Source organism: Phyllobates terribilis, unplaced genomic scaffold (genome assembly GCF_046119375.1).
Source record: "Phyllobates terribilis strain yellow unplaced genomic scaffold, ASM4611937v1 Scaffold_186__1_contigs__length_3700242, whole genome shotgun sequence".
Lineage (NCBI taxonomy): Eukaryota > Metazoa > Chordata > Amphibia > Anura > Dendrobatidae > Phyllobates > Phyllobates terribilis.
Window position 1 is genome coordinate 16,317 of NW_027362946.1, and position 25,841 is coordinate 42,157.

A 25,841-nucleotide genomic window follows, 5' to 3' on the forward strand; every position below is an offset into this window, starting at 1 on the left:
CTATTAGTCCATCTATACTGACCTCCATCAGGTTGCAAACTGAATATAATTTTTTTCTGCATCTAGCTCTGAAAAAATATTTGGCCTTCTAGCAGTGTGTGGGACTTTCTCTATTAGTCCATCTATACTGACCTCCATCAGGTTGCAAATTAAAAATAATTTTTATCTGCATCTACAGTACCTCTGAAAAAATATTTGGGCTTCTAGCTGTGTGTGGGACTTGTTCTATTAGTCCATCTATACTGACCTCCATCAGGTTGCAAATTGAATATAATTTTTATCTGCATCTAGCTCTGAAAAAATATTTGGCCTTCTAGCAGTGTGTGGGACTTTCTCTATTAGTCCATCTATACTGACCTCCATCAGGTTGCAAATTGAATATAATTTTTATCTGCATCTAGCTCTGAAAAAATATTTGGCCTTCTAGCAGTGTGTGGGACTTTCTCTATTAGTCCATCTATACTGACCTCCATCAGGTTGCAAATTAAAAATAATTTTTATCTGCATCTACCTCTGAAAAAATATTTGGGCTCCTAGCTGTGTGTGGGACTTGTTCTATTAGTCCATCTATACTGACCTCCATCAGGTTGCAAATTGAATATAATTTTTTTCTGCATCTAACCCAGCCAATAGTTTTGGCCTAATACCACAGTTTGGCCACTCAGCTCTGCTCGGTTCCCATCCATTGTTTTTTTGTGCAAACAACTCCAGAGTTGTGAATTAGTTAACCACCAAAATGAGTGGAAAAAGGCCTGCTGCTGGTGGAAAGGGGAATAGGCGTGTTGGGAAGGGGAAAAAAGGTTGTGTCCGTGGGGTAGGTGTTAAAGCAACAGTAACATCTGCAGAAGAAAGACCATCTTCCAGCCAAACTAAAATGTCTACTTCTTTTAGCGGACAATGTGATAAGATCCCTTTCTTACGGCCACGCCAATCGCTACAAATTCCAGATGAGGCACAAAAACAGCAGGTGCTTCAACGGATATCAAGTGCTCCTTTAAGTGGGCTCTCCTCCACATCAACTTCAACATCACAAATACTCCAGTCCTCAAAGGTGTCACCCCAATCGCACTTGCTTCCTCACAGCTCCCAAATCTCCAGCTGCCCGTCTGAGTATGAGGTAGAACAGATGGTTGAGTCTGCAGAGCTGTTTACTCATACTATAGCCTGGGAATCAGAGGTCGACTCCAGCGCTTCTGTGAATCCAGACGAGGAAATGATCTGCACTGATGCCCAGAATCTTTATGAGTCGGATCCAGGACCAGACGCAGAAGGTTCTGACCATAATGTAGACCCTCATTCCCAAACTGTAACTCCTGTTGGTGGAGACAATGAGGAAGACGATGATAAGACTCAAATACCTGATTGGAGCGATAACTTTAGTTTTTTGTCAGGGCAGGAACAGGTTGGCTCTGAGGACGACGGGTGTGATAACGCACAGGGTGATGATGATGAGGTTGGAGATCCCACTTACTGTCAACCCACAGTCAGCGAAGAGATGAGGTCAGCAGAGGAGGTGGAGGAAGATGCTAGTGACGACGAGGTCAGGTTGCGCCTTCCTGGACAGAGACGTAGTACTGGAAGCACGTCAACAACTGCATCCTCAAACACAACTCTGCCTCTCACCACAAGTCGTGGTGGCTCTTCAGGTCGCATGGGTGCTAAGCCTTGCATAGCCTGGGCATTTTTTCAGATCGATAAAGATGACCCAACTCGTGTTATCTGTAACATTTGTCAGCAAAAGCTAAGTAGAGGCCAAAAAATACATAGTTTGAGTACTTCATGCATGAACCGGCACATGGACATGAAGCATAAGTTGCAGTGGGAAGCTCAGTGTGCTACAATGCGGCCTAGCCGGCCGGGCCAACCACCGTCTGCCATATCTTGTGCATCCGCGGCCTCTTCATCCTCTGTGACTGGGGGGACAGCAGTCACACCTGTTTTGGGGCGCAGACCTGCCACCTCTTTACCCGCAACAGCCAGCGTGATTGGCAGGTCATCATTTTCTTTGGAGGTGGTAACACCGGCTGGTGTTGAGCGCTGTCCGACATCGATAGCACCACCTTTGGATCAAGGCAACCTAACATGTCCGCCTGCATCTTCCTCACAGACCGGCAGTTTGCCGGGGACACCCTTATCAACCCCGTCTAAGCACAATAACCAGCCCTCGGTCCCTCAGATGTGGACAAGTAAAAGACCATTTCCTCCTAGCCATGAGAAAGCTAAGAGGTTGAATTTCACCATCTGCAAGCTCTTGGCTACAGAAATGCTGCCTTTCCGCCTGGTGGACACAGAGGATTTTCGAGACCTTATGTCCGTCGCAGTGCCCCAGTACCAGATGCCCAGTCGGCACTACTTCTCAAAGAAAGGTGTGCCTGCGCTCCACCAGCATGTCGCACACAACATCACCGCTTCTTTGAGAAACTCTGTGTGTGACAGGGTGCATTTCACCACAGACACTTGGACGAGTAGGCATGGACAGGGGCGTTACATGTCGCTGACTGGGCACTGGGTAACTATGGTGACAGCAGGACAAGGGGCTGCTGTCCAAGTCTTGCCGTCCCCACGAGTTGTGCGTCAATCCTCTTTATGTCAAAGTTCCTCCACTGCTTCTGCCTCCTCAACCTCCTCTCGGTCTTCCACCTGCACCCAAAGCCTGTCTGGTCATGCCACAAGCTTTCTAACTGCGCAGAAGGGATCCTGCACACCTCCTTACTATGCTGGCAGTAGGGCTCAACGTCATCAGGCGGTTTTTACATTGAAATGTCTGGGAAATGTGAGTCACACAGCTGAGGAGTTGTGGTCAGCTCTGGAGAACCAATTTCATGAATGGTTGTCTCCACTGGACCTGAAACCAGGGAAGGCCGTGTGCGACAATGCTGCAAACCTGGGTGCGGCCCTTCGCCGGGGCAATGTCACACACGTGCCTTGTATGGCTCACGTGTTGAACCTGGTTGTCCAGCAATTTTTAGCCCACTATCCCAGACTAGATGGCCTTCTGCAGAGGGCACGGTCGCTGTGTGCTCACTTCCGCCATTCGCATCCCGCAGCTCAGCGACTTACATCTCTACAGAAGTCATTGGGCCTGCCACTTCACCGGCTAAAATGCGATGTGCCTACCCGGTGGAATTCAACTCTGCACATGTTGCAGCGACTGTGGCAGCACCGACAAGCCCTGGTGCAATACGTTCTGACGTATAGCCTGGGCCAACGAGATCCAGAGGTGGGGCAAATCACGCTGGAGGAGTGGTCTCAGATCAGGGACCTATGCACCCTTCTGCACAGTTTTGAAATGGCGACGAAGATGTTTAGTGCTGACGATGCCATTATCAGCATGACTATTCCGGTGATTTACATGCTGGAGCACATGTTAAACAGAATTCGGAGTCAGGTGGTGGCACAAGAGGAGGTGGAGGAAGTAGAGGAGGAGGAGTTGTATGCGGAAGGGCTAACATCTGCAAGGTCCAGACGGTCGGCAGCACCAAGGCGGCAGGCATGGGAGGGTGGGGGAGATGGTTTTACCAGGGCGCATGGGAGCAGCCAAACTAGTGAGGAAGGTGCAGGAGCCCAGGAAGAAGTGGAGGACGAACTGATGGAAGACTCATCAGATGAGGGAGACCTTGATCACATTTCTGTTGTGCGAGGTTGGGGGGAGAGGACAGAGGAAGGAAGCATGATTGTTACCTCGCCACCAACACAACAGGGACTTGGTGCTCCTGGATGCGCAACACACATGAGTGCCTTCTTGCTGCACTACCTGCAACATGACCCTCGAATTGTGAGAATTAGAAATAATCCTGACTACTGGGTTGCCACACTGTTAGATCCCCGGTACAAAAGTAAATTTGCAGAAATTATTCCTGCCATAGAAAGGGATGCACGCATGCAGGAGTATCAGCAGAGACTGTTGCAGAATCTTACATGTGCTTTTCCACAAAATACCAGTGGTGCACGTAGTGAATCTCACAGTTCCAACTTGCCAACCGTGGGACCGTCAAGTGTTCAGCACTCAAACCGTAACAGAACCACAGTATCTGCTGGTAACATCAATTTTGCGGAATCATTTCACCACTTTTTTAGCCCATCCTTTGCAAGGCCACAGGAGACAAGAAGTCTGACACATAGTCAACGCCTAGAGACGATGGTACAGGAGTATCTCCAAGTAAACATTGAAGCCATGACTGTGTCACTGGACCCTTGCTCTTTTTGGGCTTCCAATCTGGATAAATGGCCGGAGCTAGCCACTTACGCCTTGGAGATCTTGTCACGCCCCGCAGCCAGCGTTCTGTCTGAACGTGTGTTCAGCGCTGCTGGTGGTGTGCTGACAGATAAGCGCACGCGGCTCTCCACTGATAATGTAGACAGACTCACGTTCATAAAGATGAACAAATCATGGATCCGAAACGACTTTTCTACCCCTGTGTCATCCTGGGGAGAGTAAAAGCTTGATGATTGGTTAAAATCACCCTACCAACCGTTTTAAGCTTTCAAATTACTAATCATGTTTATCTGTATCTTGGCTGGAAAATAATTTGGGCTTTGTAGCAGTGTGCAGCACTGATTCTATTAGGCCATCTATAATAAGCTCCACCAGATTTAAAATTACTAATCATGTTTATCTGTATCTTGACTGGAAAATAATTTGGGCTTTGTAGCAGTGTGCAGCACTGATCCTATTAGGCCATCTATACTAAAGCTTCACCAGATTTAAAATTAATAATAATTTTTAGCTGCATCTAGCCCGGAAAATAATTTTGGGGCTCCGAGATGCGCAAGACACATAAGTGCCTTCTTGCTGCACTACCTGCAGCATGACCCTCATATTGTCAGAATTCGAAGTAATCATGACTACTGGGTTGCCACACTCTTAGATCCCCCAAACTTTTCGATCAACCTTTTCATTTTAATAAAGACCAAAAAAATGGTCATTTTTGAAATTATAAGCATTAGCAGGTTGTTAGAAACTGAAATCAAACAGTTTTCAACTCAAAACTTTATTCTAGGTGATGTTACATTTTCACATAGGACCCCTTGTTCGAAAGGAGCTTCTGAACTCTCTCGTCCATTGAATTTGTCAGGTTTTGGATGGTTTCTGCTTCAATTGTTTTGCATGAGGACAGAATACCCTCCCAGAGCTGTTGCTTAGATGTGAACTGCCTCCCGCCATCATAGACACTCCTTTTAATGATGCTCCAAAGGTTCTGAATGGGGTAGAGGTCAGGGGAGCATGGGGGTCACACCATAAGTTTGTCCCCTTTTATGCCCATATCAGCCAGAGATGCAGATGTTTTATGTGCAGCATGAGATGGTGCATTATCATGCAAAAAAATGATCTTGCTGTGAAATACACGGTTCTTCTTCTTGAACCATGGCAGGAAGTGCTGTTTGAGAAAATCCACATACATTATGGAGTTCATCTTTAGCGCCTTCAGGGATCCTAAAGGGGCCGACAATCTCTCTCCCCATGATTCCAGCCCAAAACATTACTCCACCTCCTCCTTGTTGGCGCTGTAGCCGTGTTTGCGTGGGGTGTCCATCAACCAGCCATCCTCCACTCCATCCATCTGGACCATCGAGCGCTGCACGGCACTCATCCGTGAACAAAACAGTTTTGAAATCAGTCTTCATGTAATGTTTGGCCCACTGGAGCCGTTTCTGCTTGTGTGAAGTGGATAGAGGAGGTCGACAGGATGGCGTATGCACAGCTGCAAACCTCTGAAGGACCCTGCATCTTGTTGTTCGGGGGACGTTGGAGGCACCAGCAGCTTCAAAAACTTGTCTGCTGCTATGACAAGGCTTTTTTGCCGCTGCTCTTTCAACCTGACGTAATTGCCTGTAGGAAAGAGTCCTCAATTTGCCCTTATCAGCACGCACACGTGTGTACTGTGAATCAGCTACATACTTCTTGATTGCCAAGACACTTCATCCTGATCATCGCACAATGTTGATTGTAGTCATGCCTTGACCTAAACACTCCACAATTTGTTGCTTCTCAGCAGCCGACACATCCTTTTTCTTTCCCATTTTGGCAGAAAATGTAGGCTGCTTAATAATGTGAGACAGCCTTCTTAAGTAGTCTTGCCTTTCATTGGACACACCTGCCAAACTAATTAGCACAGGTGTCTGCAATTGCTTACAGTGATATAAAGAGCCCTGACACACATCACCATCAATGAGTTTAACTGACAAACAAACAAATTCTTCCCTTATCACTCCTAAACACTTTTTGCATAATAATTTGGAACACAGTGTACATGTGCTTTTCCACAAAACACCAGTGGTTCACGTAGTGAATCTTACAGTTCTAACTTGCCAACCGTGGTCTGTATGGAGTTGTTCAATAAAGGGCCCAAAATTAAGATAACATAGATGGGAGAGGTCTCTATGAATAGGAATTCCTAAGTATTTGATACCCTGTGAGGGCCAGGCAAAGGGAAAGTTGGACTGGATGGAATCCTATATGGATTTGGGGAGGGAGACATCGAGGGCCTCAGACTTCGCTGCATTGATTTTAAAATTTGACCATGTAACAAAGTGATCTATTTCAGCCATAACAGCATGGATGGATATATGTGATTGAGTGATATATACTAGGACATCATCAGCAAATAGAGAGCACTTGTACTCGGTGCCTCCCACCTCAATCCACCTAATATTGGGGTTATGGCGAATTGATGAGAGCAGGTGCTCCGTCACTAGGATGTATAAGAGAGGGGACAGAGAACATCCCTGCCTTGTCCCATTGGTGATTGTGAAAGGTGATGAAAATGTTCTGACGCGCCCCCTGGGCCTTGGGACACCCGGAGCCGGACCCTTTTTGGTGGATGCTGGTGGTTGTAGTCTCCGTGGCGGCGACCCGGTTCCGTGGCTCAGGGCGGTCAAACCAGTGGCGGAACTATTTATGTGGTTTTGATGTTTAAATGTCCGACTACGCCACCCGTGGATTGCGGTCAGAGTGAACCGCCGCTCCAGGGCAGACTGCTGAGGCTGGTGTTGTGGGTGCAGCAGAGCGTAGCATAACTCCCCACGGGAGGAGTATAGCCTCAGGGCAGTGTATGCGGAGGATGGGGGTGATGGTGCAGGGCAGCAGCAGTAGCGAGTCAGTGATGCAGTCCAGGGCCTTTACTCACAGTTCTTATTATCCAGACCACGTCTGCAGGTAACGGCTGCCCACGTCGTACTGTGCTCACCAGGTGAGGGGCTCAGACAACTCCCAGATAACTTTGGAGCGCTTCACAGGACCCCCTTTGTGTGTCCTTTGTCTACAGGTTTCCCCTTCCTCAGTGTTCCCTCCCCCCACTCCAGCCAGGGACAGGGACTGTCGTGCCCATCTCAGGGGCATATTGGTCGCCCTGCACCACGGCAATGTGGTGTAATGCATGCAGGTGTCGGGTCCTGATCCACACTACATCCTTACCTGAGAGTGAGATATCACACCTCTGGGTGAGGTGCAATACCTCTGTAGCAACCGAGCCCTCAGGGTGCTACAGTTCCATTCATCTTCAGCCTAGGTGACGTATTGCGATACAGGGCCATGATTTTGGATATAAAAGGGTCCCCTAGACCCCTACCCCAAGCTTTTTAAGAGAATCATATATGGCGTGCCAGGAGACTCTATGGAATGCTTTCTCAGCATCCAACGAGAGTATCTAATTACAAATTTTTAACTGCATCTAGCCCAGGAAATACTTTGTGCCTAGTAGCAGTGTCTGCTAGTCAGCGGATTATCCCGGCTGTTAAGCAAGCTACACCACCTGTAGTTTGGACACTTAATTTTTTCAAAGGAAATGCTTCGGGACCACGAGATACTCAGTGAAGAGCATCAGGAGGCACCCCAAGGCATAGGGGCTGGGACTGGCAGTAGGATGCCTTGCGGTGGACAGCCGAGCTCGATCCTTATAAAAGCTTTTTAACTGCAGCAGCTTTAGTGGACGCTACTGGAGCTGGAATTACGCGGCTGCTGGCATGAGACTTGCCCTCCAATAGATCCTTGTAAATGGATTTAAAGTGTATTCATTCAAATTAGAGAGACAATTTAAATTAAAAAGCTTAGAGCTGCCTCCACCACAGGGGGGCTCGCTCGACCCACCAGCGGACAGGCACCAGTATTGGGAGAGGGGGGCTGGCCGTCAGGGTTCACCGCGGCTCTGGCACAAACCCGGCGACACGGAGGTGGCACGGGCAGGAGCGGACTGAACGTGTCGGCTTCTCACTTTTTGGATTTTAGAAGGGCATGACATGCCTATATTTGTGTCTCCCCCTCCTTTTACTCCTCCACCTCTTTTCTTTTCGCATGACTATATGTACTTGTCACTTTTCCATGTGTTAGTTGTGTCTTCTGAGCAGTTTGTCAGCTTTTGGACACCTTTGAAGGTGTTTTCTATGTGTTTCTATGTGTTTTTGTTTGCCTGCCATTGGTTTTAACGGTGTTCGAAGGTGTTCGACGAACAGTTCGGCGAACACACGGGTGTTCGACGAACCGAACTCGAACACTACGGGGGTGGCTCAACACTAGTCAGGATATTATACTTTGCACCAGATCAGATGCGGGTGGATTTCCTTGTAAATCTTCTACTATGTAATCAAATTGCATATTTTTTTTCCCCTTTATATGTTCATTGTTATAGGTTTATAGTTTCTCCATATTGGTTATTGTGCATATTATTTTATATGATATTTTTACGTGTGTCAGATCGATAAGAACAATATTTCTATTAACAATTTAGACATTGATGCGTTTTCTCTGTTTATTGGACATTGTTATTGCGATGCTCTATACTGAATCTATCATCCATCTCATGTATACATGTTCCTGTCCCTCTATAATCAGTATATCCTCCCACCTTCCGTTGCTATAGTTGATGGCATTTGTGATGTTCTGACCCTGTGATCTCACACCTGTACACTTAATCCCGGTGTTGTGTTCCTATATGGGATAACCCCTGGCAGCTAACACCGGTGGTCTTCACACAAATGTCCTGCAATAAACAGTTTATATACAGAGGGGGATACGGATATGCATGAACAAGAGTATGAGGTGTAATTCTATCTTATTTTTCACCATCATGGTGTTTTGCTTTTCTGTATTTGATCTCGTTGCCTTCAGTGTGAACTGTGACTTGGATTTTCTTCACATCTTTTGCATGTCTAATTGATTTCTCATTTCGTGTCATGTGACTCTATTGTGCTTGTATATATATATGACTTCATTGTCCTTTTCTCATATGCTATAACTATGGGCACAACCCTAGCGCCAGAAAACACATAAGAATTTAAAAAGTTTTTTTTTTTTTTTTAATGATCCAATAATTTTTTTTCATATTTTACCTGTTGGAGTGCTGATTTTCTCCTTTTCGTTTCCTTCATATGTCTGTGCTCACCAGCGGGACCGGCACCCTTCAGTGGACTATCTTCACCCTATTTGGATTCAGCGTTGCAGCTCCCTAACCCTCCCTCCTGTTTCTTCACAATATTGTAACACGTATCCTAGGCCTCGATCTTTCCCATACAAACTTGCTGTTAGAATGGTTGAGACTGGAGAAAAAGGTCTGAGGAACGCAGACCGGAACGGTCTGAAATATATAAAGAAGATCTGGTAAAATGTCCATTTTGATCACACTAATACGACCAAACCAGGACAATGGTTTCAAGTTATAATTCATTTGATTTTTAACCATTTGTTCAAGGATGGGGGATATAATTTAAAAGATACAGATCATCCAAGTTCCCCAGAATTTGTATGCCCAGGTACTTAATTGTGTCTTTCTGACACTTAAAGGGGAAGTTAGAAATTAGTTATTGTGTCAGTTCAGGGTTAAAAGTTATGTTCATGGCCTCTGTTTTAGAGTAGTTGACTTTAAAATTGCTTTCATGGCCGAGTTATTCGAATTTTTTTATTATAGAGAGAAATGAGATCATTGGGTTTGAAACATAGAGCAACAGGTCGTCTGCGTATAGAGCTAGTTTATAGTGATCTGAGTCTATAGTAACTCCACTAATATATATGGTAGGGTGCTCTTCAAGAAAGTCCAATGCACTGTATCGAATGCTTTTTTAGCGTAGGCAGAAACAAGGCACATTGGGATCCCCTGTTTTTTTGCATGTGAAATTAACGTTTTATTTTTATTATCACAAGCTTCTCTGCCCTTAATGAAGCCAACCTGATCATTGCTGACAATTGAGGGTAGATAGTGGGAGAGCCGTGGTGTAATCACTTTAGAGAATATTTTGACGTCTACATTATTTAATGATATTGGATGAATATTAGGGCAGGTATTTGGTTCTTTTCCAGGCTTTGATAAAACCGTTATATGAGCCTTAAGTGATTGGGGGTCAAAAGGGGGAGTCTTCTGAGATATTATTGAACACTTTGGCTAAAAATGGTAATAACAGAGGTGCAAACATCTTATAAAATCTATTATTGAATCCATCTGCCCCAGGGCTCTTCCCGATAGGGAATGATTTATTGGCCTCTCCTATCTCTTGTTTAGTGAAAGTTTTGTCTAGTATCTCCTGCTCAGGGGTCTGTAAGGAAGGAACGGCAGTGTCCATAATATATTTGTCATTTTTAGTTTCAAGAATATTAGGTGGCATGTCGTGGTATTGTCCATGAATATTATATAGAGAACTATAAAAGAAACGAAATGCTTCCGCTATGTCAATGGGGTTATGAGTTTCTGGCTTGGGTGCCCCTTTTATGTTGGATACGTATGTCCTTTACACGTGTGGATGTAACCTCCTTGCCAATGAGCAACCACATTTATTTGCAAATTCGTACGAGAACCTTCACATGTGATCTTGGCATTTTGTATATGTTTGATCTAGTAAAGACCTTCCCTCCTTTCTTTTTTTCATTCAGATCATTTTTATTTAACAAAACAAAGAATTACCAACATTTCTTTTTTTAAATAAACTTTGTGACAAAAAAAATAAAAAGAAAGAAAAACCAGTAACAATACAAGAACCGGTTTACAATGATATAAAACCCAATACCGCTCTATAGTACAATGGTTTGGAACAGTAATTTTACATTTGTACATAAATATCTGAATACTTCCTGACTGATTATTTTTTTCCCTATTCGGACATCAAAAGAAAAAGAATATATCTAAGAAGTGGCAATAGTGTGGACTGAGACAATTATTATTTTCTGACACCTTGAGTATAAGGATATAAATTCCTGGTTTACTGTAAGGAAATGGACAAACGGTCCAGTATAGTATTTCTGTTAAGGTTCTTTGAAGCAATACCTGGGGTAATTAACCATTGCTCCCATATTTGTATGGATTTCTTGAGAGCGTTCCTTTTTATATAAGCTCCACTTTCCAAGCATAGAGTGTTATTTATCCTGGATTTTAGTTCGGTTATCATTGGGGGAGAATCGTCTATCCAATGTAGTGCCAACAACTTTCTGGCTTGGAATAATATTCCTGAGCTAGCTATTGCCATATGGGAGTCTGGATCTACATCTTCTCCCAGGAGTCCTAGGATACAGATTTTAGGTTCCAACTGAAGTTGTATCCCAAATACAGATAGTACAAGAGCGATCACCACGTTCCATTAGTCGCCAATATTTACACATTCCCACATCATATGCATCAGGTGGGCGTCGTTTTGACCACATCTAGGACATGTGTCATCCGTTTGTATTCCAATTTTAAATAAAATACTTGGGTATCTATATACTCTATGAATGAGAAGAATTCGGGACAATCTTTGTGACTCTGACAATGAAAGTTTTGGTGTCAAATCCAGTATTTCCCCCATTGCTCCTCAGATAACGGACCCACATCCTCCTCCCATTTTGTCTTAACTATCAAAGGATATTTATCCAAATGTAGGGCCAGTAACTGCCTATAAATAAGGGTTAATAGACCCTTTGTATCCACTGCTTTAGCAATGGTATCTATTGGGTGATGTCCATCAATCAGTATGGCGTTTATTCTAGTACCCCTATCCTCCCACTCACTAATATTATTTAGTTTATGTAGCTCTGGTAAGTTAGAGTTGTGCCATAAAGGAGTATAGTTTGTGTACTTTCCAATCCCCAGAATATTTTTACCCCTATCCCACACCTTATATATTAACTTTAGTGTACGACATTTTAAGTAATTTTCTCGAGGAGGCCCTATATCTAGTACCAAGAATGGAAGCTTCCACTTGGTTCCTTCCATAAGTAGGTGCCCTGAAATTACACAATATTTATCCCATCCATAAAACTACTTTAGCTCACTTCTAGTGTTAAGCAGGTCTATATATACCTGGAGGGAAGCAGATCATTTATGTTGTTTGTCAAGGAGATCAATCCGCTCAAGCAAATGGGAACTTTAGCTGTTCTCTCCTTTTTTTAGCTTTTGTCTATGTTTTATTATTATCCCTCTGAGGACACATGTGAGTGCTTCCCATTTAAATGGTAAGGCAGTTTCATCATGCTCATATATTTGAAGGAGTCTATAGTCTCAAGAAGGTCTGAGACACAGAGTGAGTCTTTCGTCAGATTATCATTTAGGTTCCAACATCTGAAGCCTTGGTGGAGTCCGGCATAGTCAGATCTATAATATAACGGGAGATGCGAGTCTCTGTCTGAAGCCTTTATAGACTGCGCAAGCGTGACACGCCTGAGCAGTCCGGCTCCAGACAGAAGCAGGCATGGAGCCGTTACAGGTAAGAGGAGCGTATATGGTGCCAGAGATCACAGTATGCGTAGACACAGAACGCATACCGCGATCTCCGGCGCCATACTTACCTGACCGGGAGGAGCGTTGCCGCGGCGCCTTTCTTTGCCGGAGACCGGGGCAGGAGTGGAGGCGTCAGAGTCAGCACATGCGCATAGCGCTATCTGGCGCCATTTGCTGAAGACACATTTGCAGTGTGTCTTCAGCAAAATGGCGCCGGACAGCGTGGTATGGGCACGCGCTACTCCGGCGCCGCACTCCTCCCCCGGCCTCCGGCAGAACAGAACACCACAGCGCTGGAGCACAGGGAAGAAAGGTGAGTATAAGTGCTTATTTTTTTGTATGTGTGCAGAGTGAAAGGAATGAGGGGTGCCATACATACCAGGATTGGGGGGCGAGGGGGCCACACATCAGGATTGGGGGATGAGGGGTACCAAGCATACCAGTATTGGGGGATGAGGGGTACCATGCATACCAGTATTGGGGGATGAGGGGTACCATGCATACCAGGATTGGGGGATGAGGGGTACCATGCATACCAGGATGAGGAATTGGGTGCCATGCATACCAGGATGAGGGGTACCACGCATACCAGGATTGGGGGGATGAGGGGTGCCATACATATCAGGATAGGGATGAGGAGTGCCATGCATACAAGGATTGGGGGGGTGAGGGGACCATGCATACCAGGATTGGGGGGGTGAGGGGTGCCATGCATACCAGAATAGGGATGAGGAGTACCATACATACCAGGATAGGGATGGGGTACCATGCATACCAAAATAGGCATGAGGGGTACCCTACATACCAGGATAGGAATGAGGGGTACCATGCATACCAGGATGAGGGATGGGGTGCCATGCATACCAGGATAGGAATGCGGGGTACCATGCATACCAGGATAGGGATGGGGTACCATGAATACCAGGATAGGGATGAGTGGTACCATACATACCAGGATAAGGATGAGGGGTATAATACATACCAGGATAGGAATGCGGGATACCATGCATACCAGGATGAAGGGTACCATGCATACCAGAATAAGGATGAGGGGTACCATGCATACCAGTATAGGGATGAGGGGTGCCATGCATACCAGGATGAGGGATGAGGAGTACCATACATACCAGGATAGGAATTGGGGATACCATGCATACCAGGATGAGTAATGGGGTGCCATGCATACCAGGATAGAAATGCCGGGTACCATGCATACCAGGATAGGGATGAGGGGTACCATACATACCAGGATAGGAATGCGGGGTACCATGCATACCAGGATGAGGGGTACCATGCATGCCAGAATATGGATGAGGGGTGCCATGCATACCAGGATTGGGGATGAGGGGTGCCATGCATACCAGGATTGGGGATGAGGCATGCCATGCATACCAGGATGGGGGTGAGGGGTGCCATCCATACCAGGATGGGGATGAGGGGTGCCATGCATACCAGGATAGGGATGGGGTACCATGAATACCAGGATAGGGATGAGTGGTACCATACATACCAGGATAAGGATGAGGGGTATAATACATACCAGGATAGGAATGCGGGATACCATGCATACCAGGATGAAGGGTACCATGCATACCAGAATAAGGATGAGGGGTACCATGCATACCAGTATAGGGATGAGGGGTGCCATGCATACCAGAATGAGGGATGAGGAGTACCATACATACGAGGATAGGAATTGGGGATACCATGCATACCAGGATGAGTAATGGGGTGCCATGCATACCAGGATAGAAATGCGGGGTACCATGCATACCAGGATAGGGATGAGGGGTACCATACATACCAGGATAGGAATGCGGGGTACCATGCATACCAAGATGAGGGGTACCATGCATGCCAGAATAGGGATGAGGGGTGCCATGCATACCAGGATTGGGGATGAGGGGTGCCATGCATACCAGGATTGGGGATGAGGCGTGCCATGCATACCAGGATTGGGGATGAGGCGTGCCATGCATACCAGGATGGGGGTGAGGGGTGCCATCCATACCAGGATGGGGATGAGGGGTGCCATGCATACCAGGATAGGATGGTGGGGACAGGTTGGGGGCAGCACATACCAGCATGGGAGACCATATACCAATAAAAATGCTCGCCACCCGGGCGTAGAAAGGGTTCAATAGCTAGTTACAATGTACAGGAGCATGATCTGACCATACAGCAGTTCCTACCTGAGATGTAGGTTGCCATGTAGGCAAGTGACGGCTAATTAAGAAAAGGACTATATGGCTATGCATATTGTGTAAAGGAGAATAATAGGCATAATCCTTTACGTCTGGATGTAGTATCCTCCATACATCGCCCAGTTGAGATCAAAGCACAATTAGCAAAGCTTTTGTTTGTGTTTTAGATTGGTGACTCCAGCCCAGGGACGGGTCTAAAGAAGGATCCAAGACAAAATTAAAGTCACCTCCAATGATGATAAGGTCCTCCGCAAAATATTTTAGTTTGTTTAAGTAATGACGGCATGTCTTAATTTGGTCACAATTAGGGAGATAGAAGTTTGCCAAAGTCAAAATTTTGGAGTAGATGGAGATCTTAACAAACCCGAACCTCCTCTCCGTGTCAGACAGTGTGTCTACAATAGTATGCAGCAGTGATCTGTGGCGGCCGATACTCAGCACCTTAGACTTCAAAACTGCATTTTTATGGGACGCCAAGATGAATAATATCTATTAGTAATCTGAGGTACAGTATATGATCGCCTCTAAAGTGTGACTCCTGAAGAAAGAGAAAATGTACGTGCTGTTTATGCCTACGATAAAACACTTGAGCTCCTTTCTCTGGAACATTAAGTCCTCTGACATTTAATGAACAAGTTTTGAGTTGTGCCATATTATATGAAAAAAAGGGGGAATGGAAGAGAGAAAGGTTAAGAGAAAAGAGGAAGTATAGACGGTAGATAGTAACGTCTACCTCTCAGTGTCTAAGAAGTATAGATAATGAATATATCAAAACAGTAGGAAATTGCGAAACAAGCAGATCCCAATGCAAGTCCCTAACTGGGGGTTGTCTTTACAGGCGTAAGTCAAACTTTCAGTTCTAGGATTCCTATTAGGTGGAACCATGGAATATAAAGCAAGTAATGTAATACAGCCTGATATTACAGTAGTATCATGTGAACTCAACTTATATCCTGGTCTAAGATCTTATATGAATTTAGACATTCTATATAGTGGAAGAGTGGCACCTAACGCTCTATTTAGATATATCTAATTATATGCTTAACCCCTTTACAACCCAAGGTGGTTTGCACGTTAATGACTAGGCCAATTTTTACAATTCTGACCACTGTCACTTTATGAGGTAATTACTCTGGAACGCTTCAACGGATCTCCCTGATTCTGAGAATGTTTTTTCGGGACATATTGTACTTCATGATTGTGGTAAAATTTCTTCGATATCACTTGCGTTTATTTGTGAAAAAAACGGAAATACGGCGAAAATTTTGAACATTTTGCAATTTTCAAAATTTGAATTTTTATGCCCTTAAATCAGAGAGATATGTCACACAAAAGAGTTAATAAATAACATTTCCCACATATCTACTTTGCATCAGCACAATTTTGGAACCAAAATTTTTTTTTGTTAGGGAGCTATAAGGGTTAAAAGTTGACCAGCGATTTCTCATTTTTCCAACAAAATTTACAAAACCATTTTTTTAGGGACCACATCACATTTGAAGTCACTTTGAGAGGTCTTTATGACAGAAAATACCCAAAAGTGACACCATTCTAAAAACTGCACCCCTCAAGGTGCTCAAAACCACATTCAAGAACTTTATTAACCCTTCAGGTGCTTCACAGGAATTTTTGGAATGTGGAAGAAAAAAATGAACATTTAACTTTTTTCACAAAAATGTTACTTTAGACCCAATATTTTTTATTTTCGCAGGGGTAACAGGAAAAAATGGACCCCAAAATTTGTTGTGCAATTTCCCCTGGGCACGCAGATACCCCATATGTGGGGAAAAACCACTGACTGGGCGCACGGTAGGGCTCGGAAGGGAAGGAGCGCCATTTGACTTTTTGATTGTAAAATTTGCTTGAATAATTAGCGGACGCCATGTTGCGTTTGGAGAGCCCCTGATGTGCCTAAACAGTGGAAACCCCCCACAAGTGACCCCATTTTGGAAACTAGACCCCCCAAGGCACCTATCTAGATGCATAGTGAGCACTTGGAACCCTCAGGTGCTTCACAAATTGATTCGTAAAAATGAAAAAGTGGAAAAAAAATACTTTTTCATTATTACGGATCAATTTGTGAAGCACCTAGGGGTTCCAAGTTCTCACTATGCATCTAGATAGGTGCCTTGGGGGGTCTAGTTTCCAAAATGGGGTCACTTGTGGTGGAGCTCCACTGTTTAGGCACATCAGGGGCTCTCCAAACGCAACATGGTGTCCGCTAACAATTTGAGCCAATTTTCCATTCAATATGTTAGCGGACACCATGTCGCGTTTGGAGAGCCCCTGATGTGCCTAAACAGTGGAGCTCCCCCACAAGTGACCCCATTTTGGAAACTATACCCCTCAAGGATTTTATTAAGGGGTATAGCGAACATTTTGAACCCAGAGGTACGACACAGAATTTGATAACATTAGGTCATCATATTGAATAAGTTGTCATTGCTCTTGAGCGCAAGTGCTCGCTACTTGAGGTTGCATCGGGTACTCAGGTATGCACCATGTATCATGGGTGCTCAAGTGAAATGCTCGAGTCCCTGCCCGCATGTTTCACGGTTATTAGACACCCACAAAATACATGCGGGGATCGCTCGTGCATGGCATGCAATCCCCGCGAGGTTTTTTTGGCCGCAAAGCATATGGGGCGGAGACTCGAGCACCCGCGATACTCAGTGCATACCCGAGCACCCGATGCAAACTCAAGTAACGAGCACTTGCGCTCAACACTAGTCGCCATATCGTCATCTTTTTTTTTTTTTTTTTACATTGGAAAAAAAAAACAACCCCAACCCTAACATTAGCACAACCCCAACCCCAGCCCTAGCGTTTATTTTTTACAGCGTTCCTCATGCGGTATAAGTGATGAGATTACTTTATTCTTTGGGTCAGTGCGATTACAGCGATACCAGAATCATATCGGGTTTTTATGATTGACAGCTGTCACACACTAAAAGACACATTTTGTAAAATCTAGTTTTTGCATCGCCATATTTTGGCCTACAGAGTCATGTGACGGCTCGTTTTTTGCGGGATGAGTTGACGTTTTTATTGGTGCCATTTTCAGGCACGTGACATTTTTTGATCGCTTTCTATTCCTATTTTTGGGAGGCAGAATAAACAAAAACCAACAATTCAGGAATTGTGTTTTTTTACATTTTTTTATTCTGCTCCGCGTGTGGTAAAATTGATATGGTAGCTTTATTCTTCGGGTCAGTACGTTTACAGCGGTACCACATTTATATAGTTTTTCCATGTTTTGGCGCTTTTACACAGTAAAAGCTATTTTATAGAAAAAAATATTTTTTTGCATCGCTTTATTCTGAGAGCTCTAACTTTTTGATTTTTCAGATGATGGAGCTGTATGGCGGCTTGTTTTTTGCGGGATGAGATGACGTTTTCAGCGGTACCATTTTTATTTATATTCATCTTTTTGATCGCGTGTTATTCCATTTTTTGTTTGGCGGTATGATGATAAAGCATTGTTTTTTGCTTTGTTTTTTTATTTTTTTTTTACCGTGTTCACTGAAGGGGTTAACTAGTGGAAGTTTTCTAGGTCAGGTCGTTACGGACGCGGCGATACCAAATATGTATACTTTTATTGTTTTTTTTTTTTTTTTTCATAATAATATTTATTGATGGGTACATTATATTTTTATTTTTAGTGGATTATTTTTTTTATATTTTTACAATTTTTTTTTAATTTTTTTTTTCACTTTCAGACACTTTTTTTACTTTTTTACTTTGTCCCACTATGGGACTTTCACTTTTTTTATTCTGATCGCCTGCATGGCACAGGAATGCAGCACCATCCCTGTGCCATGCAGGCTGTCAGCGCTGGACAGGGAGAAGATTGTTTGGAGATGCACTGCGCATGTCCAAGCAATCTTCCTGCTGTCTGGTGACCCGGATGTTGTCATGACGACATCGGGTCGTCATGGCAACACCCGGGAAGCCGCTTCAGACAGCGCTGGAAGCCGGAAGTGGAGGTGAGTATCGCCGATCACCTCCCCTTGCCCCCGCAATGCCGCGATCAACTTCGATCGCAGCATCGCGGGGGTTAATGTGCTGGGGGTGGTGCAGGACCGCTCCCTGCACATAGTATCGGGTGTCAGCTGTAACAATCAGCTGACACCCGGCGGCGATCGCGCCCGCACAGCCTGTGTGCGCGCGCAATCGCCATGACGTACTAATACGGGTCAGGCTCTTAAAGCCCAGGGCACTGACGCGTATTAGTATGTCATGGGCTTTAAAGGGGTTAAAGAAATAAGTAAGCATCTGCAAACTGTCTCTCATCAGGGAAGACAAGATTCATTTCAGGAGCTCATATGATTGGCAGGTTCCTTTCCCATCTGGCTGCATCACCATCAAGTTCATGATCCATTGAACGCCTTCTGTGACATGCTGGAACTCTCTGTGGCAATGGTGGAGCAGTTGGCCAGTCAGATATATGGAATGTCCAGGGCATCACAAATAGGTCTCATGTTGCTTGGATCTTTGAAAATATACAGCTGGAATGGGTACCCCCAGGAGTACATCAGGCCATTTTCCCGGATGGCATCAAGTAGTGGTTTCAATACCCTTCTTTTAGCAAGTGTCATTCAGGATAGATATGTGAGCAATTATATGCGTTTTCCATTGAAATCACCAGGACCCAACTCCTCTGCTTTACTCACAATGGCCTCTTTTACATTGAAAAAATGTATGCGACAGATAATGTCCCTTGGATGCTCAGGATCTGGGCCATGATTGCCTATTGTACGGTGCGCCTTATAAATCTCCACCTCCTTATCAATAGGATCACCAAGGATACTATGAATAATGATCGCAGTGTTGGCATAATCACTTGTGCATTGATGCTTTCAGGTATACCCCTTATCCAGATATTATTGTGATTTAAACAGATGGTTTATTTACTGGCTGTGAAGATCCAGTGTTAGTTTCTGAGCATTATGATGGCCTCTAACTTGGACGACATTATCCTCTAATCTCTGTACCTTGTCAGTAAGCTGTGACAGGATAGAAGTGAGGGGACGTATTTCAGTAATGTATGTGGTCTCCAGCCTCTGAATATATTGCTCCATATCTTCTTTAGTAGGGATAGACGCAATCTGATATACAAATAAGTTATGTTGTTCCCCATATCAGAATAACCTGTGGCTGTGGGGTAAATGTCCCTGTGAAGCAAGCACTGCTCAGCATGGGGGCTTTGGTGAGAGTACAGGGAGATTTATGGAGCTGTTTTCTTGTGAGGCCTACATTAAGAGAGAAGTTGGTGCAGGACTTACTGTCTGGAGCTGTCTGGCATCATGAGGGTTAAGGATGCTTCTTTTTCCATGCTGAGCTCAGGCAGTAATAGCTCCGGAGCAGGAAGATAAGACCTTCCATAAGAAACGCTGCATACCAGACATGCTGACGGAGGTGGAGGACCTCAGATTAACCTCTGATCTCTTCTTTCTTTTCCATATCGAAAGTCATGTTTGAGGCTGTAAATTGCTTATAATTCCCCAAGGAGCATGGTCTGAAGAGAGTGCTTTCAGTGTGTGCATTCTCTTGGTGCTATGTCCAGGCCATGTCCTTCCTGTTGATGTACAATGCGTCTAAAGGTGGCGTTGATTGGGGGCAGGATTGTGTGATGTAACAATCTTGTATGATGCAACATCCTTACAGAAACGCGAGTTGTGACACCAATGGAACAGCGCCAGAACAGGAAGTGCGTATGAGTGTTTTTATTTTAACAAGACCAAACATTAGGAATGAGAAGGAGTTGTCCTAGTAGTGGACAACCCCTTTATGAAGATACAATTTTCGGTTAAAAATGAAAAAGGCTTCTCCCCTGTGTGACCTCTGAAGTTTAAGAGTTGATTTCCGTGTAAAACATTTCCCGCATTAAGAACATGAAAATGGATTCTCGTCTGTGTGAGTACTTTGGGAACTAAGAAGTGATGATTTCTTCACAAAACATTTCCCACATTCTGAACAGGAAAAAGGTTTCTCCCCTGTGTGAGTTCTGTTGTGCTCAACCAAATCTATTTTTCGGCTAAAACATTTTCCACATTCTGGACAAAAAAAAGGCTTCTTCCCTGTGTGAGTTCTCTGATGTCTGATACAACATGATTTCGCTGTAAAACATTTCCCTCATTCTGAATATGAAAAAGGCTTCTCCTCTGTGTGAGTTCTCTGGTGATTAACCAAATCTGATTTCCGGCTAAAACATTTTCCACATTCTGAACAGGAAAAAGGCTTCTCCCCTGTGTGAATTCTCTGATGGCTGATAAAACTTGATTTCGCTGTAAAATATTTTCCACATTCTGAACAGAAAAAAGGCTTCTCCCCTGTGTGAGTTCTCTGGTGCTTAAACAAATCTGATTTCCGGCTAAAACATTTTCCACATTCTGAACAGGAAAAAGGCTTCTCCCCTGTGTGAGTATTGTTATGCTCAACCAAATCTGATTTCCGGCTAAAACATTTTCCACATTCTGAACAGGAAAAAGGCTTCTCCCCTGTGTGAATTCTCTGATGGCTGATACTACTTGATTTCGCTGTAAAACATTTTCCACATTCTGAACAGAAAAAAGGCTTCTCCCCTGTGTGAGTTCTCTGGTGCTTAACCAATTCTGATTTCCGGCTAAAACATTTTCCACATTCTGAACAGGAAAAAGGCTTCTCCCCTGTGTGATTTCTCTGATGGCTGATAAAACTTGATTTCTCTGTAAAACATTTTCCACTTTCTGAACAAGAAAATGGCTTCTCCTCTGTGTGACTTCGCTGGTGATTAACAAGATCTGATTTCTGGTTAAAAAATTTCCCACACTTGAAACAAAAAAATCTAGTTTCTGCTGTGTGAATGCTTTGATGTTTAGGAGAAGACTTTTCGAGGGAAAAACTATTTCCATATTCTGAACATGAAAATGGCTTCTTTGCTTTAGGAGCAATTTGTTTTTTAATGCTTATTTTGTGACTTTGATTTTCCTTAGCAGTCGGTAATGAATCAGAAGACAGGAACTGTTTCAAATGATCAGATGACAGATCTTTGCTGTGAATGGATGATGGTATATCTGGAGCAATGGCATTCACTTCAATTGTATCCTGTGTGATCTCAAGATCATCTGATTTAAAAATTGAAGATGTCAGCTGTCCCACTGATCTCCTGGTACAGTCATCTGCCAAGAATAAAACCAATTATTATTTATGAATAACATATCCTTAAAATTTATATTGTTGAATATTGCTACTTAAACTCTCCGTAAAAATGTACTTTATGTAAAAGTATCATTATTTAGCAAGAAAACATCACAGAAAAAATCAGCCATACCAACACCAAATCAGATAACAAATGCATTAGCATTTTAGTGTTGGTTGGGTGTACTGGGGTGTCTGTCCATGTGGGGTGCACTTATATAGTGCTGGGCAGCCTTCCTACCCAGTATGGACATCATCAGTATCCTAAGTCAGACACTGTGCATCAAAACTACCTGTGTGACTGGCGTCCTATGCAAGCTTCATCTGTGTGCATCTTTAATACTAGGCAACCACTCCCTCCATGAATTGGTACGATTGTGAGTGGTTGCTCCATAAGTATTTTGCACCTGCGCTGCCCCCACCTTTATCATGGGCGTCTGTGGCATCCTGCTAGTGCATTTGTTATATGATTTGGTGTTGGTAAGGCTGTATCTTTTTCTGTGATTTTTTTTTTTATTTTGCCCTATGTTAGCCGTCATTATTCACCAAGACAATGACAGTTCACAGTCTAATAGAAAACCTCATAGGATGAACCAGTGGAGTGTAGTGTCCAACTGTTTGTTAATTCTGCCTCCCAAATATGGAATAAAAAGCCACCAAACAATGTTATGTAGGTGAAATAATACCAATAAAAACTTCTACTCATCTCACAAAAAACAAGTCCCCACTCAGATCCATCATCTGTCAATGGAAAACCAGAGGTTTCCACATTATTAGTGGCTCAAAGGCTTTTGAAAAGCAACATGACTTCCATAACCCAATCCAGCAATATCCGCTCTCCCAAAGTCAGATCTCCCCCTCACTTCTGAGCCTTGCAGTGTGCTCAAAACACATTTAGCATCCATGTATTTGGCATTACTATAGTGAGAAGAACCCACTTAATTTACGGTGTGTGTCTCCTGGAGCACAATCTGGGCACTATGTGTTGGGTAATGAAATTATATATTTGTAATTTTCACTCTCCATCATCCTGCGTGCTAATTTCCGGAAAGTGCCTGTGAAGTCAAAATAGTCACTACTCCTATAGATTATTTCACTGAGGGTTATAATTTCCAAAATGGAGTCACTTTATGGGGATTTCTACTGCTCTGGTTTTCTGACATTTGGTCACATTAGGGCTTCTGCAAATAGTGGGTCCCATCTCCTCTGGGATCTGCTCCTGCAACGTCTGCTACTCTCACCAGGAGCTGCCTTATTCATCCTGCAGGCGGCGCTGGTGATGGAGGAGACGTCAGAACCAGAAGCTCTGGGCGGCGCAGGCTCTGTCCAGCCACTAAGATTAGGGTGACTGGGACCAGTAGTACCATCCACTCTGCCAGTATGGGTGTGTGTGCTGTCCAGCTGGAGTAATCTGCTCCCTGCTTCAGCCATTTGGAAAGCACCGCACCCTACTAAAGCTGGAAGCATATTGCGGGAAGCTGCCAGATACAGCCTTGTTCTCCTCTGGTTCAGTCCTCTGTGCTCAGCTCCCGGCTTGTGTATTTGTTTCCTGTTGTGGCCTCGGCCCATTTACTGACTACTTTTGTGTGAATTTGTATTTTCTCTGACCTCCATGTTCTGACCCGGCTATCTGACTATTCTTCTTGCCATCTCACACCACAGAACATTAGATAACACTGTGGCCCAAGCCTAGGGGGTCTCTGTCTAAGTCCAAATCCATGTAGAGGGGTTAAAGGATGATGAGCAAGGCAAACCCTGGGATCTGGAAAATGGAGTAGATAGCACCAAGCCTGTTTGTGGTAGCCATCTTTTGAACTGCCAGGTGACAACGAACAGAAGAATTCCAAAGTTATCACCATATAAAGTGACACGCGTCAGATTTGAAAACTGGGCCTAGATAGGAACACAAAACTGGCTGCAGGAAGGGGTTAAATCAGAGTATTTTGGGTACTAACTACTATAGTCAAAACTGTGAGTATAGACAATAACACATCTACTGAAATGATCAAACTCAACAGTCTCCATCAGTAAGTAGTGAGTAACTAGTGGTGAAACCTCTCTGGGGTAATTAGAGTATGGGGCTCGGGGGCTCTTCGTAATCTAAACTATCGTAAGGGACAATATTTTCTGTCAGATGATTTTCAAGAAGAAATATTAGACATTCAAAGAAAACTTTTTATAATAATGCAGAGATGAGGTGTCTTAAATTTATCTTAGAGATATATCGTGGCACAGGTGTAATGTTTTTTTTTGTTTAGTTTATCACAATCTGGTTTGAAGTTAGCCGGTTTTAAAAGAAACTGAAAAGTCAGGATAAAGGGAAACTCTGCTGTTATTGTACAGACATTCACACTTGGCCCTCACTGCAAATTTAATGTTGTAGATCATAAATGTGAAGTTTGGCCAGAAAGACTGGACCTGGTCTTGTAGGGACCATATGAGCACATTCAGCAGCACAGAAGGGAGAGAAGGTAGATTCATCCAATAAGATATCAGGGATCTAGGAAGCCAACAGCATCATTACCCTCTGCTTTCACTTACAGTCCCATCATATTTTTCTTCAAGTGATTTTCTGGCTTTGTGGTTTACAGATCTGGGCAGGTAACATCTCCTAATCACAGGGGGTAGGTGGATCCTCCAGGTTGTAAATTCTATGGAAAAAGCTTTCAATGCCCAAAATCATTTGAACAGTTTTGGGTGGAAGAGAATGTTGTGGTCTAGAGGCAAAATGGTGATCACATGATAGTAATACAGCCGGACTACACAACCGATAAAGCAGCCACAGCCGGTGACTGAGAAGAATCTGTGACTTCTCTGCATTTAGTGGTCACTACTCACCTGGGTAGTCATATGTAGGAATCTCCTCTTTACACCGCTCATCACCCCTCACATATGTCTCTGTAGTATTAATATGGGTCAGATCTTCACCCTGAAACAAATATTGTAAAAGTCACAGACAGATGGAGAAGTCCCATCTATGATCAGCTCTAATCCTGTCATCTCCACCGTTCTCATTACACAAATAGAAAACATATAATACTGGTGGATAAAACAAGACTGAACACAAGACCTTCACAGCCGTCTACACATCATAGGGGAGATCTCATGACACCTTCTCTCCATCTACCTGATGATCCTGAGGAACATTGGGATCTTCTTGTTTACAGTCATGTGGAAGAAAAGGATGGGGACATCTCTCTGGTGTTGTCCTCTTACTGGATAGATCTGGAAGAAACACATACAGAGACTGAATTCACTCTTTACATACAGATAATTATAGGCCGTGTGTATTTAGTCCTGTCTATTACCTGGTGATGTGAGGGGCTGGGGAACCTCCATCATGATGTCCTTGTACAGATCTTTGTGTCCTTCTAAATACTCCCACTCCTCCATGGAGAAATAGACAGCGACATCTTGACATCTTATAGGAACCTGACACATATAATGATACAGTCATCCCCCCGATCCTTTCATAGCGTTACTGTATAATATCCCAGTATTCCCAGCAGTGTCACCTCTCCAGTCAGCAGCTCAATCATCTTGTAGGTGAGATCTAGGATCTTCTGGTCATTGATGTCCTCATGTATCAAGGGGTGAGATGGAGGCCCTGTGATTGGGCTCAGGGGTCTTTCCCATCCCTTAGACACAGGGGCCTGACAGCATACACTAGCGGTCTTCTTCACTAATGTGTAATCCTGGTTATGGAGAGACACATTATTAAATCTCACTACAGACATTTCCAGAGTCCTCACCTCTCCAGTTCTGTCCATCTGTTATTCCCATA

General features: G+C 44.0%; 1 protein-coding gene across 1 annotated transcript; it reads right to left on the reverse strand.

Annotated features, from left to right (window-relative positions):
* Window positions 1–18,468: 18,468 nt before the first annotated feature.
* On the reverse strand, window positions 18,469–25,513 carry LOC141212793 (uncharacterized). Its single transcript, XM_073665097.1, has 4 exons — window positions 25,366–25,513; window positions 25,185–25,282; window positions 24,896–24,986; window positions 18,469–22,038 (listed from the first exon to the last, which is right to left on the reverse strand). Exons 1-4 carry the CDS (start codon window positions 25,496–25,498, stop codon window positions 21,014–21,016), a joined length of 1,347 nt encoding a protein of 448 aa, XP_073521198.1. The 5' UTR covers window positions 25,499–25,513; the 3' UTR covers window positions 18,469–21,013.
* Between the last annotated feature and the right edge of the window lie 328 nt (window positions 25,514–25,841).

Excerpts from the sequence above, each read along its gene's own strand:
- LOC141212793 (XM_073665097.1), bottom strand. The coding sequence starts at position 25,498 with ATGTGTCAGGTTCCTATAAGATGTCAAGATGTCGCTGTCTATTTCTCC. Across the intron at positions 25,283-25,365 it reads CCAGCCCCTCACATCACCAG|ATCTATCCAGTAAGAGGACA; the intron begins GTAATAGACAGG and ends TGTTTCTTCCAG. Across the intron at positions 22,039-24,895 it reads TCCTACATATGACTACCCAG|ATGACTGTACCAGGAGATCA; the intron begins GTGAGTAGTGAC and ends TATTCTTGGCAG.